The 14,117-nt window shown below is 36.8% G+C and overlaps 1 protein-coding gene and 1 long non-coding RNA gene across 2 annotated transcripts; both read left to right on the top strand.

Moving 5' to 3' along the window:
* The first annotated feature begins 10,066 nt into the window (after positions 1-10,066).
* On the top strand, positions 10,067-11,576 carry LOC149113724 (uncharacterized). The gene is made up of 2 exons (XR_016206621.1): positions 10,067-10,437; positions 10,987-11,576. It is a non-coding gene; the product is annotated as an uncharacterized LOC149113724 (long non-coding RNA).
* A 375-nt stretch (positions 11,577-11,951) lies between these two features.
* On the top strand, positions 11,952-13,739 carry LOC149113723 (lactadherin-like). The gene is made up of 3 exons (XM_089287389.1): positions 11,952-11,990; positions 12,485-12,626; positions 13,396-13,739. The coding sequence occupies exons 1-3, from the start codon at positions 11,952-11,954 to the stop codon at positions 13,737-13,739; spliced, it is 525 nt and encodes a 174-aa protein (XP_089143515.1).
* The last annotated feature ends 378 nt before the right edge of the window (positions 13,740-14,117 follow it).

The raw sequence follows: 14,117 nt of genomic DNA, 5'->3' as shown, positions 1-14,117 counted from the left end.
CGGCGAATTTTCAAACCTTCGGTAACCTTAGGTAACTTTCGGTCCTTTACTGCTCAAGACAGCAAGTTCTGGGAACTGCAATTGGAAAGACTATAACGTTTACATAAGAATTGAGCAAAAACGAAGTATTAGAGTTGTAGTTAGCAAAATTTCCGTACTCTTCTTAATGCTTACAACATCTAGCCCTAGATAGTATTGATCGACAATTGTTCAAATTTGGAAGTTTTGCCTACAAATGTTTGATTCGCGAAAAGAGCTAGGAATTCTCTCAAAATTTCCCAGAATTTCAGTATTTTCCACGCGAAGTTCTGAAATTTTGGCAGTCGTAAAGCCTCTGAAAAAGAACAAAAAGCTAGCTTTACCAAATTCTTCTTAAGGCGTTTTTACTGTTTATTGTAGACGAAGAACGTTCCGAACTGGAGACTGTCACAGATTGTCTTCTCCCTTATGCAAATCACAAAACAACAACTCGAGAAAGACTTAGTTGGAGTCTTATGAAAGAACATATAATTTTTCGTCGTGGCTTCTTTTAGAACTTTAATAGAGCGTTACTACGTCTTCAGCTTATGGAGCTTTACAAACTGATTTTAGGATTGTCAGTAACAGAACAAATTTTAAGCATTTTCCTCGGTGATTCCGAGGATAACGCTTGTGATTCAAACGCTAGCGTACAAATGCAAGAGATATAAGAAAAGGTTATTTTATCAGGAGTTTGATAAGCAGCATTTCGTCCCAGTATCCTGGCACCATTATGAAAAGAAAGCGATTTGCCGACTTGCTCGCAGCCTCCTTGGTCGGTCTATATCTCTCATTGCGTCAAATTTGACTTGAATTGAATCAGAGTGATAAATAAATTGTAGCGAATATTTCAGCCAATCTTAAATTGTTACAGCAGTTGGCATCATTCTTAAATCTATGTTTGCTCATTAGTTTTTCTTTCATCCAGTAGTTTTTGCTATCATCTTATAGAAATTTGAAGAAAAAAAGACGGATTTTGATATATTTCCTGGTCTTTTGCCGGGTTTGGTAACAGACCGGAAATGCATCCCTTATTATGTAGTTTGATTTTCCGGTCTTCGAAGATTTTGTTGAAATCCTTTTTGAAAGACTTTCAGTTCAAAACTGAGATCTTTATTGCTGCATGTGGTGGATAGGAAGCAAAATCATGATACATATGACTTACTTACTTACGGCCGTGTAAGAGATGTCATGTGCCTTTCTCTCTCTCGATGACTCTCCAGGTACAATTTCGAGTGTTCAGCTCGGTTTCGACTGTCCTCGTCCAGATTATCTTTGGCTGTCCACGCTTTCTCCTACGTTAAGGCGTCCAGTGCGTTATGGACTGTTCACGCTCTCAAGATACTGCTCCGCAGCCCCGAAGGCAGATAGCGTAACTTGCCTATTGTGATAAAGAACGCTTAAGAGTGTTTTGTTTTATGATACGAACTTTCCTTGTTTTCTTGATTACAACTCATATAAAGTCTATTAAGATATTCGTTAGATGGCTTCGTTAACGTTGTCTTAGCTACTTCGGAGTTAATGCAAGAATTTTAAAGAAATAATGAACAAGAACAAAAGATACTGTTTTTTAATTTCAAACGAGGTGGATGTCACCAATCACCTTAACGAAAAAAACACAGCAAGATAATTACGTGTAAATTAATCCGGTTTACCCTTGATCGTTTTTTTTTATTTTTTTTATTTTTGCCAATTATAAATTTATTTACAAAACATCAATGTATAAGGCAAGGAAGCCCAGGGAAGCCAATAAGGCCCATGGAAAGGAATACCTTTAAATTTACGCAAGACCGAGCAAAAAATAAAAATGCGGTCATCAGCACAAAAAAGGATCATAGGGAGCACAAAAAGGATCATTATTTAATGTAAAAAGTAGTTTAGCAAATCTAAACGCGCAAATGCGCAAAAAGAAAAGGAAGACATGCAAAAGAAAATTGGAAGAAAGCACACACAAGCACGCTAAGAAAAGTAAAACATACTTATACCAAGAAAGATTATCATATTAACTAAGATTAGACCTAGATTAACCAAGGAAAGTTTTTTTTATTTCGTTTAGGAAATGCTTTAGAGTGTTTTGTGCAAGACCTCCAAGCTTACTGGAAGATATTTGGTGAAGAAGGTGGCAAAAAGGTGTCGGCATTTAAGGTAATAGCTACAATATTAATTCACAATTTCCAGTAACCAATCAAAATTTTCTGCTCATTGTTACATCGCTTAGCTACTTCGAAGATAATTCAAAAATTTGAAGAAATCATAAAAGAGACAGAGAAAGCTTATTTTCTTTCTTTATCATTTCCTCTTAAAGTGATCAACCAGTCATGGTCGTTTCCTTATCTTTAAGGGCGGAATTTCTAATTCGAAAGCAATGCAATGTAATAGTGATGAAGAAAGATAAGATGGGCTAAGTTTCTTTCAACCAAGATGATGTCCTGTATCATCTTACAAGGAAAGGTGAAAAAAAAAAAGGATTAGCCTTTGGGCGAGTAGAATTGAGACATATTTGATGACTCCTTTAACGGTTGATGGTAAATATTTTCTTATTTGATGGTTGACGGTTAACTTTCACGTTTCCTAACGAATGACTTAGTGAAATATCCCTCCGTTCCTTGAACTCCTTAATTGCTACGTATTTTTCCGGTAAAAATGACCCAGTTGCTTACAGTTGGTGAGCCCGCAATCCCAAAGGTTTACGATTCTTGGTGCTGATCAAAAGGGTCGCAGCCCCCGTGGACAAGAACGCGCTTGGGCAGTAGGCCGCATGCGCACAACTAATAGACCTTTTCACCGATACGGCGGCCATTTTGAATGCCATTGTTTCAATGGGATGGGGGTGGGGGATGAGGATGGGGGATGGGGATGGGGGATGGGGATGGGGGTGTTTCAATGGGATGCTTATGGGGCAAAATCATACCATATAGCCTCCTAAGCATCCCATAATTTCTCTCAAATCAATCTAAATCAAAATGGTCGCCGTAGCAGTAAAATGGTTCATTATCCGTGGAACTTGAAATGGTCGATTTTTACGAGAATATAGTTTATCATCACAGTTTTGATAAGAAAACATTTCGAAATATGGTTGATTACAAAAAGAATCGAAGGTGAACTACGACGTTTCGAAGTCATCTTGACTTCATTGTTGAGTTTATCAGCCAAATAAAAATCGAAAAAATTACAAGGAAGGAAGGAAGGAATTACAAGGAAGCGTGTTGCAGCCATCTTGGGCGCATACATTAATATGGCAATCTGGCCAAATACCCTCTCAATTAAAAGTTGCTAAGCTACGTCCTCTTCTTAAGAAGCCTTCTCTGGATCACACGCAGTTTTCAAATTATCGCCCTGTTTCGAATCTTACTTTTCTCAGCAAAGCAATTGAGAAGTTGGTTGCTAACCAACTGATCTCCTATGTTAACAACAACAACCTGAATGAGCCATTACAGTCTGCCTACAAACAGTATCATAGCACAGAAACGGCTCTCATTCGCGTGCATAATGACATCCTCACAGCAATTGATAAACGTAGAACGGTAATTTTATTACTTTTGGACCTCTCTGCTGCTTTCGATACTGTTGACCATGATATTCTCCTCTTCCGTCTACAACAGCGCTTTGGAGTTACTGGCAAGCCGTTACTATGGTTTAAATCTTATCTGTCCAATCGCATGCAGTATGTCTCTGTTGATGGTGCAGCTTCCTCAGATCATGCTCTTCAATGTGGTGTTCCACAAGGATCAGTGTTGGGACCCATTTTGTACGTTCTTTACACTTCACCCCTTTCAGACATTGTAAAAAAATTCAACTTGAGTTATCATTTTTATGCTGACGATTCACAACTTTATCTGTCCTTTCAGCCAACTATACCCAGTGATATGGATTTAGCTGTGTCCGACATCGAGCGCTGTGTACGTGAGATTGATCACTGGATGTTGATTAATCGTCTTAAACTTAACAAGGATAAGACTGAACTTCTAGTGATCTCCGCAAAACATCTACCGAGACCAACCCTTCAAGAAATCTCTGTCGTCGATGAAACCATCTGCTCGTCACAGAGAGCAAGAAACATCGGTGTCATTTTTGACCATCATTTTCGTTTTAATGAACATATTGCAAGTATTTGCAAATCATCTTTTTATCATCTCCGTAATATCAGCAATATAAGGAAGTACCTGTCATCGACCACCACTGAAATACTTGTTCATGCGTTTGTTTCTTCAAAATTGGATAACTGTAATTCTCTACTCTATGGCTTACCAAACTGTCTTTTAAAAAAGTTACAGCACGTCCAGAATGCTGCTGCTCGTCTCATCACCCTCTCTAGAAAACACGAACACATCACACCTATTTTGTTTAATCTCCACTGGCTTCCTGTGAACTATCGTATCATCTTTAAAATTCTACTCATCACGTACAAGGCCCTAAACGATCTGGCACCTTCATACGTTCGTGATCTTCTCACTCCTTACACTCCGTCTCGTCAGCTACGTTCATCTTCTAAAGAACTTCTTTCCATTCCGAACTTCAATTTGAAAACATATGGCGTAAGATCTTTCTCTGTAGCAGCTCCTACACTCTGGAACACTCTTCCGTCTGACATCAAGAACAGCTCCTCAGTGTCCCTTTTTAAACATAAACTAAAAACGTTCCTTTTTAAGAAAGCATTTTTATAACTTTTTAGCGACATTTTTTTATTTTTACTTTATTTGTCTTAAGTGTTTTTAATATTTCTAACTGTAAAGCGCTTTTGAACTTTTAGGATATTGGCGCTATATAAATATTTTATTATTATTATTATTATTATTATTATTATTTAGAAAAGAAAATAACGGTCGAGATGTCAATTTATAGTGTTTAAGGTGTAAGAATATATTAAAGTGTAACACAGTCTAATTTAGAGTTCCTAGGTGTCAACAGGTAAAAGTGAGGAATAAACTTAGATAAATAGTTTCGCACGAATTGAGTCCACCTGTGTCTTGAGTTTTGGTTTTCTTTCCCGAATGAAAAGCATTTAATGAATGAAACAGTCCAGATTTCTTCGGCGTATTTTTAACACCCTTTTCGTCTTAAAGTATCCAATGAAACTTGTGACAGAATACATAGGATGTAAATCAAGCTGCTGCTTGAGTATTACTTTACTAGCTTACAACATATAAACGAGTGGATCGAAATAAAGGCGAAACGTGAAATTCATGTGCGTGTTACGTAAGATACGCTCTTACTTGAAATCTATAAAAAGGCGTGCAATGAATATTGGTTAATGAGGGTTCTTTAAAAAAAAATGTTGACGAATCCGCAACAATTAACATAAAATGTAGTTGTAAATATTTCTCAGATCTTGGCACCGAAATAAAAAACTTTTGATAAAACGAAAGATATCTCAGCGTTATTCTTTACTTGCTCTCGTTTTCTCTACCTTGTCACTTTTTAAAGACACCGCTACGTTTTTATTGACCCGACAGTAGTCCTCGATTTGCCTACAGGATTTCTATGTTAAATGTTTAATAATGCATGGCTTCCTGCTGGCCGGAAACCCCTTTGAACTATAACATTGTATAAATGAGGTAGATATAATGCCTTACAACTTGAGAAGCGCGCAGCCCCGGGCATAATGGTACGCAGTGGTACGCAAAATGAATCGATACGAGTATTTCTCGTTCTCGTGATTCTACCCTTAACTTCTTTTTGGTCAAGAACAATTGCCAGTTTCCAAGAAAAAAACGAAACAAAACAAAACAAATTTGTCAGATTTCCTTTGTTTGTTTTTACCTGCTTGTCCTTTTTGTAAAGTTGTAACTGATTAATGATCAAACTCTGAGATCTAAAATCTTTTACTCAATAGATTGTGTACTGACTTTCCACCATAACTTCAATGCAGCAATGTCCCTAGGTCCCCGAGGATGACAAGAAAAAAACCGATTACATAACATTGGGCCAATTACATAATTAGGGGAGCTGTGATCTATTTGTGATGTTTGTTTTAAAAACTGCTTGAACAATTAGCTCTTGTAGTGATACCTAACGTGTTTAAAATTGGCAACAAATCCGCAAGCTCTCTCCTTGATGTTTTCAAAATCAACGAGATGAATTATTTAAACTTGAACAAGCTAAGTTAAGCCGGGTTAGAATTTTATTTCAAAAGGCTTTGTCCACACGACCTAGCCTCTCAAAGCTACGGCAAGAGACGGTTTCACCGTCTTCTGTTGAAAATGCTTTTACGGGGAATTCTTGCAAGTGTACTGCTGTTTATACTGTAAGTATATAAGACACTTATTGACTAGTTGTTCAGTCTATATAAGTTTATGAGTGTGATATTTAACAGTAATAACGATCTGACGGTGTCGTATTTAGTCATGTTGCTTTCCTCGGTAGTATTCTTTTGAAACTTAGATTTAAAGACTTAAAATACAAGTCTGCCAGATTATTTGACTAAATCATTGAATATCCAAAAAGAAATTTTTTTATAATGTATCTTACGGTCGAAGTTTCACAATTGAATTTCATGAACAATACAAATACAATGGTGGTGTAAAGTAGAATTATCTTCGATGTATAGGAACTGTTATATTTCTCTGACGACAAAAGTAACTGAGAATTTGTACCCCAGAATTATAAACTTGAGCTTATCAAAAGCCGATTTTTTTCTATGAAGGTAAATTTCTCACACATTTCATTAATCAGATAAGCGAGCAATGCGAGAAGACTGTTTAAATGATTCATTAATGAATCAATAGTCTAGTTTTCTCGCATTCGTAAATTTCTTAAAATGTTTGCCTTCAAAAAGACGTTTGAAGGTGACATATAAAAAGCATTTTAACGGAATCACTATCTGTAGACTTTATGTTATATAATTATGTGTATCACTGTTAAAATATGATTATCATTCCGTGATAATAACTGGCTTTGGAGAAAAGAATTTTTATGGAACCGCCCTCAGGGCTAAGAATGTCTTGTTTATCTTCTATCCTTCAAAATTACGTGCATATTAAAAATCTACCTGTTTAATATCTAAACTTCGATATATAAAGAAGCTCATTTTGATTTTCTTCGAGGTACCAAACTACCATATATTGCGAATACCAGAAAATATCAAGCCTTGTTGTAAATTTCTATGTTTAACTAAAACTTTGTTTATAAATAAAATCTATATTTGTTTGAAATGAAAATTTCCCTAAGAAGAGTTTGATAGATGTTTTATCTTGGACATAGATGTTCTAAATCTACAATATAGTGATTCCCTGCCGATTATTAAAAAATAACTTTATTTGATCATAGAATGCCCAATCTGCCATGTTCGTAACTTAGTGATTCATAAAAGTTTTAAGCTTTGTATCTCTGGAAAAGAAACCAACATAAGATTTTAAAAAAGCTTTCGTGCACTTCTGTGGACTTGTTCACTAAGCCGTTTATGTTTATAACTTGTTCGACTGCGGCTTTCTTGTATCTTAAAATTTCTGTCGTAGCCATTGGTTGTGTATCAAAAATATTTATACTCTGTAAGGGGAGTTAAAAGGCTTCTAAGAGAAAACACCAACAACTTCTATACACTTTACTCGTACAAAATGTTCTCGCATAAACGGACTGTCATTCTCATGTCTTCATTCGTAACCTTTTAAACACCACTTCAAGTAATTAATGACGTGACGATAAGTATGTGCAATAGTTTTTTTCTTTTTTTTTTTTAAATAATTGTTTTATATCAGCAGTAGGTAATTTTTAGCACGTGGCTTGCACTTTGTACCTGTCGAATATATTGTTCTTTTGTTTCTCCACCCTGCATATATTTATCAACTTTGAAAAGAAGTTTACTCTTTGCGTTTATCAATCTCATTCTTCTTAAAAATATTAAAATTGTTTATCGTCTTCCCTATTCTAACATCCGTTAAAATTCTAAGAACTAATATTGAGGGCCCGTTAGGGGGGAGTCTAGAAGAGTATCCCATATCCCATTGATATTTGGCCTACATATCTCGTATGCCGTTAATTTAATCTTTAAAAAGTTACAATTTTCTCTCTCAATCCCGTCGGGTACCTATTTTAAATATCCCATATGCCATTAATTTTTCACCCAAATATCCGAACAGCCTTTCAGATAGGGCTTATATGATTTTAGTATCTAACATACACATAGTTATGCTATTACATAGAAGTTATGCATAGAAATCAGATTATCGAAGAATATAAATGAATCACTGATGATGTTGAAGCCCTTGAAGCCATTAATCGCTTCCCTTTATTTGCAACATCTTAATTTGCAAATAACAACGAGAGTCATATTAATTTGACCAATTTTTGTAAACGTAATCACAAAGCCCTTCTTTTTTAACGACGTGTGGCAATTGTAAAATATGAAAACACACAAAAAACAGCTATATAGAATAAAAATGTCATAAGTTTGGGCGAAAACTGTCATAAAAAAGTGTTCGTCACTTGCCCTACTTTTCATTATGCTTGTACTATTTTTAATTGTTACATCTTAAAAAAAAAAAAAACTATTCTCAGCTGTGTTTGTTTTCGGAGTTGTTTTTGCACTTTCACATGGATTCCTTTTGATTTTTGTTTTAATTTGTCGTTGTTTTAGTATATAAATATATAATTTAAGTTTATTAAAAGCTCTAACCTTCTCAGCTATTTTTCCTTTTAAAACATAAACACCAGACTCTTTAAGCCTCTATTTCTATTATATTTTATAAACTGGTTTAACTCAACCTTACTGTGCCTTTACAGGTATTTAACTAATGGATTACAACTTGCTCTTTACTATAGATCTCGAAAGTGGGTATTTTTTTCATCTTAAAGTATTGCTGTCTTTTCCTTCCGTTTTTTTTCAGGCACTGGAACGCAGCAGACAGTATGTATCGCTTTTTGTATTGTTAAATAGAGGATACTGGTGTTTGTAGATATGGAATTTCTCTTCGATTGTTCAACTTGATATATAAAGTTATTTTTACTTGTGAAGATATCATGTTTACGCGCAAAAGCTCACCTGGTATTTCACTGGTGTTTATATAGTGAAAGCTATTAACCTCCTGAAAACATCTTTTTCAAGCTTTCTGTCAGAGAAAGTTAAAATACAGCGCATAAAATCATAAAAATAAATTTCGAAATACGATCGATTACAAAAGAAGCGAAATTAAATTACGCCGTTTTGAAGTCTTCTTGACCCATTATCGTGCTTTCCGTGTTAAAAATGCGCCAAGGAAAACTGGACTAATTAATTCATCAAATGCTTTTCATCCGTGAAAGAAAACCAAAACTCAATACACACGTGGACTCAATTCGTGCGAAAGTATTTATCTACGTTTACTACGCACATTTAACTGTTGACAACTAAGAACTCTTAATTAGACTGTGTTACACTTTAATATATTATTACACCTTTCATACTACAAATTAACATCCCAACCATTATTTTCGTATTTCTACTAGATAATGCAGTTAGGATGACTTCGAAGCGTCGTAGTTTAATTTCGCTTCTTTTTAAAATTAAGCAGAGAAGAATTTTACCATCTAAAAAAAGTGCAAGAACAAGCTTGACTGTCTCATTTATGAAATGTTTTTTTATTAATGAACTGAGACCAAGTCTCAACGCACAGTCAGACTCAATTCGTGCGAAAATCTTTAATCATTTTCAATTATGTTATTCTTGTATGCTTTTTATTGTTCTTACCCCTTTTTTACATTTTCATACTTTACATACTTTTACTTCTTTGTTTTATATTTAAACTTATGCAAAATTTTTATTTTCACTTTAAGCTTGATAACAACCGAAGTTCGGTCGAAATGTTGCGCGCTTTCACCATTAGTTTTCACTTCAAAAATCATATAAGAATATTAGTTTAACGAAAACGAAATCCACTCGCAGCACGATTCAATCTCTCAAAGAAAAATGCCCAAAAAAGAAAACTTCCTTCAAAATAGAAAATTCCCACTTTCTTAAACCAACAAACTTTATCAGCGCCTCTTTCTCGTTACTTTTAGCCTCAATTACCCTTTCTGTGGTATCCTGAGGAAGGAGTATCGAGAGAACAAGCACTGTACGGGTCACATGTTTTTTTTTTTTTTATACAGGTTCTCCACCCGGCTGTGTAAACTTCGATTTCGAACGAGGAAATCTCTACGGATGGACGAAATCAGGCACTGCATTTAACTTTCAACCAACTTATGGCGACAATCCGACTGCTCGTCGGAGACGTCAGCCCGCAAGGATGCAAGGGAAATGGTGGATTGGAACATTTGAAAAGCGCCCAAATCCGCGCAGCCGCGCCGGAGCAATACAGGGAGATCGCCCAACTGGAACACTGTCATCTAGGCGGTTCCGAATCGTAGGGAATCACATTGACTTCCTGATTGGTGGAGGATGTAACATTCACTACACCCGGGCGGAACTTGTTATCGATGGCCGAGGCGTAGTGCTTCGTTCCAAAGGTAAAGTAGAGTGTTTTATTCTCTTCCGTTGATCAGAAATCGAGAAGGTTCTATTACCTTCCAAGGAACGCATAGTAAGCAGTCAAAATGGAGAAGAAGACGACGATTCCCATAGGAGCTTTTTCTGTCTTATGCTTGTCGCTTCTCCACTGACATCACAAGACTAACTAAGACGGACTGGTAATGCCTTTAAGACAACTGCGACTATCTTAACCCAACATTGCAGATCTTTGCAAAACTCGAATGTATGCATACGCTTGCATAGAGCGGTTGTCAATGGAGTGTCGAATGTAATTAAAAAATTACTTTTGGTTTTGCTACGATTTGAAATTGGGTGAGTAGTCTAATTGGTAAGTAATTGGTTTGATTTTGGTTTTAAGACACTCAGTTGAAAACCGCTCTTTGGTAACAATTCTAGATTTCAATTCTATCTGTAATTTCACTTGAGGATCATAGATCCTCAGATCTCCAAAAGAGAAAGAAAATGCCGAACGCTGAACGAGGTTGGATTTTGATGATCTGAACAACTATTTTTTTGGGGGGCGACAGGACGTTGTACCGAAACCATGACGCGCAGAAGATGGAACGTACGGGCGTATATTGGCAGGACCGGTTTTGTCCGGCTTGTGGATTATGGCTCAGGTGGATGGGGGCATATCAACTTTGATGACCTGAGAGGAAATATCCGATGCGAAAGTAAGTTTAACTCTCTGAATTGCATAATTTAGGTCTTATTTTAACTTGGAGATTAACTGGCGAGCGCCTTGCAACAACAATGAATTGTTAACAGCATGCAAGAATAGAATTCAGAAACTCTTCAGCTATGGAATATTGCGAAAAATTTAACCGGTTTATAGCTGAGAAATTGCCGCAAATCTTAGTGATAACTAAGGTTTACATCACCCCTATTCAGACCCCCTTAGGGCTTTTGTTGTGCTGTGCGAGAACAGTACAAAGTATAAGCACAAGAGTTTGCAGAGTTGGCGCTCATTTAAACTTGACCTGAATTGCTACCTCTTATGCTTAAGTCGCTACTGGAAGCCAAGCTTTTGACAGCCAGTGTCGTTCCTCATTCTTTTAGATAGGGAATCATTCAGGGAAAAAGACAACAGCAAAAAAAAAAAAAAAGAAGAAGAGAAGAGAACTAAGAACTAAAAACAAATTTGTATTGATTAATAGTTAGTAGATCCTACTGTTAACAATGCGTTATTATCTCATTTTAATCTTCAGAGATTTGTAAGCACGCTCTTGGTATGCAAAATCGTCGGATCCCTAATCACGCAATCACAGCGTCTTCCAGCTGGGACGCAAATCACGCTCCCCATCTTGGACGTCTGCATTTCACTGCCCGTGGTAGATTACAAGGCGCGTGGAGCTCACGTTACAACAATCACTTTCAGTTTTTTCAAGTTGACTTTCGGAAACCAACCAAGGTCTCACATGTGGCCACGCAAGGCAGACAGAATGCAAATCAGTGGGTGACACAATATCGACTTGCTCACAGTCAGGACGGGATGAACTGGGCTCTTTACAAGCTGCGAGACGGAATCAAGGTAAGAAGATTCGTAAATAAGCACAGATAATTCCTCAAAAAAAGACATCTTTCCTTTATGTTAATGTTAGGATACCCACGTAAAAAGGCGCAACCATTTTCTCAGGGTTTCTCATTGAGAGTGCTCTATTCTCCGGAATATATCGGGTTAACGTCGGAAGTGCCAAATATATTCTGAGTTCGTCGGAGGAACCTGGTAAATAACTAGCATTTTAATGCAGTTAAAATTGTAATTTCGCGAATCTTTCACCTCAACTTCCGTGTTGTTCTTTTTTTGCAAGTGTAAGAGTATCCACACGTGCACTGATGTGTACCTATTTTCTTGTACCTAAATTTTGCTAACGTTTCAACTCAACATCCGTGTTGTACTTTTTTCCAAATATAATCGTAGCCACATGTGCACTGGTGTGCACCTATTCTTGTATATCAATTCAAGTTATACCGTAGCTGTGACTAAGCAGAAATCGTGATATTGTTCTTCTTTCTTGTACTTAGTACTTTCGAGCTAACAGAGACAGACATACAGTGGTAACCAACGTACTCAGTACACCAATCAGAACACGGTACATCAGAATTATACCATGGGGCTGGCACGGACATATGTCCATGAGAGTGGAATTCTACGGATGCTTCGTCGGTAAGTTGTTCTAAAAGGAACCTACTCACGGTACTTTGGACTATTCTGGCCATGTACAAAATTAGCTTTTAATTGCAGGAAACCTGAAAATAGTAGATAAAACACCAAAGAGATAATAATAAACCATAAAGGGACACGGATGGTCAAGGATTGAGAAGATTATGGATGGATGGATTACAAACGAGAGCTTAAAAAAGTAGGGCTAAACTTTTCAAGATGCGCCAACCGTCATGAAGCTCCTATAAGCCACTCCAATCAGTGATCGAGAACTTCTCTCTCCTTACCATACTAATATCGTTGACAGCGACAACAACCATTTATTTGAACCGTCTAATATCGAGATTAATTTGCAAGATATACTCGTAAACACTAAATATGAAGCGGAGAACCGAAAATAACTAAAAAGCTAAACTAGTCGGATGCTCAGGAAATAATAAAATCATTATATTTTATAGGTTGGATTATACATAAAAAAAATTGTACACTGTAAGAAAAGAAATCAATCAATCAATCAATCAATAGGTAATTCTAAACGTAATTGTGTTGGAGTTAAAAATCGACCTTGTTTGTCTGTTTAAAATATGCAGCTACGTAAATTCATTGAACAATTTATCAAGTTTTGAGCAGCAGGAAGTTTTTTTTTTGGATGCATTCCCTTTTTGGCAGCGTCCCATAACGTGTTATAGCAATCTCTCTAGAAGAATGTTTGACTGATTACAACTTTATGTGATTGACAAAAAGTTAAAAACATTACGTTTCTTTTCTGTAGACAGATGCACCATGCCACTTGGTGCCGAAGACGGTCGCTTGGTCCCAGGTTCCTTCTCGGCTTCAAGTTACTACAATCATTACCTTGCTCCCTGGCATGGCCGGTTGAATCACCGCTGGTCATGGAGCGTGCGCCACCGCAGGCACGGCCAGTGGCTTCAAGTGTCTTTTGGAAGTAGTTCAACCTGTAAAGGCGTGGCTACACAGGGACGACAGGATGCAAACCAGTGGGTTACGCGGTACACGCTCAGTTATAGCAAGGATGGCATGCGGTTTTATCCGTATAACGAAGGACGAGGAACAGTGGTAATGAGAAACTCCTTGCATATCCTTATAGGTTATTGACCGAGCTTGTTCTGTCAAGATATATATCTTATTAGTATAAATCTACTAGCGTTCTTTCGCGGATGCCGTTCTCTGATTGGCTACGCTACTCACTATCTATTCTGTCATAGATAGTGAGGAGCGTAGCAGTGTGCACCTGTTAACAAAATGAAGGCCGCCTCTTGGCGTTTTCGACGTGTCTGTGAAGAAGATTTAGATTAAGTTTTGAACGACTAGTAGATTTATACTAAAACAATTAGGTTATTCGCTCTCGATTTCTATCGCGCGATAGTTGACTAATTCTCTATTAGATGTTTTGGTGTGCAATATCGCTGCATATGTTTACGAGTTGTGCCGTGCTCCCTCCTCGGTGTTTGGAAATGTGGTCAAACATTATCT

The sequence above is a fragment of the Orbicella faveolata genome, unplaced genomic scaffold, assembly GCF_042242905.1.
Source record: "Orbicella faveolata isolate gen_17 unplaced genomic scaffold, um_ofav_v1 contig_14, whole genome shotgun sequence".
Classification (NCBI taxonomy): Eukaryota; Metazoa; Cnidaria; class Anthozoa; order Scleractinia; family Merulinidae; genus Orbicella; species Orbicella faveolata.
Note: the sequence above shows the minus strand (reverse complement) of the source record. Positions and strands in the feature narration are given on the sequence as shown.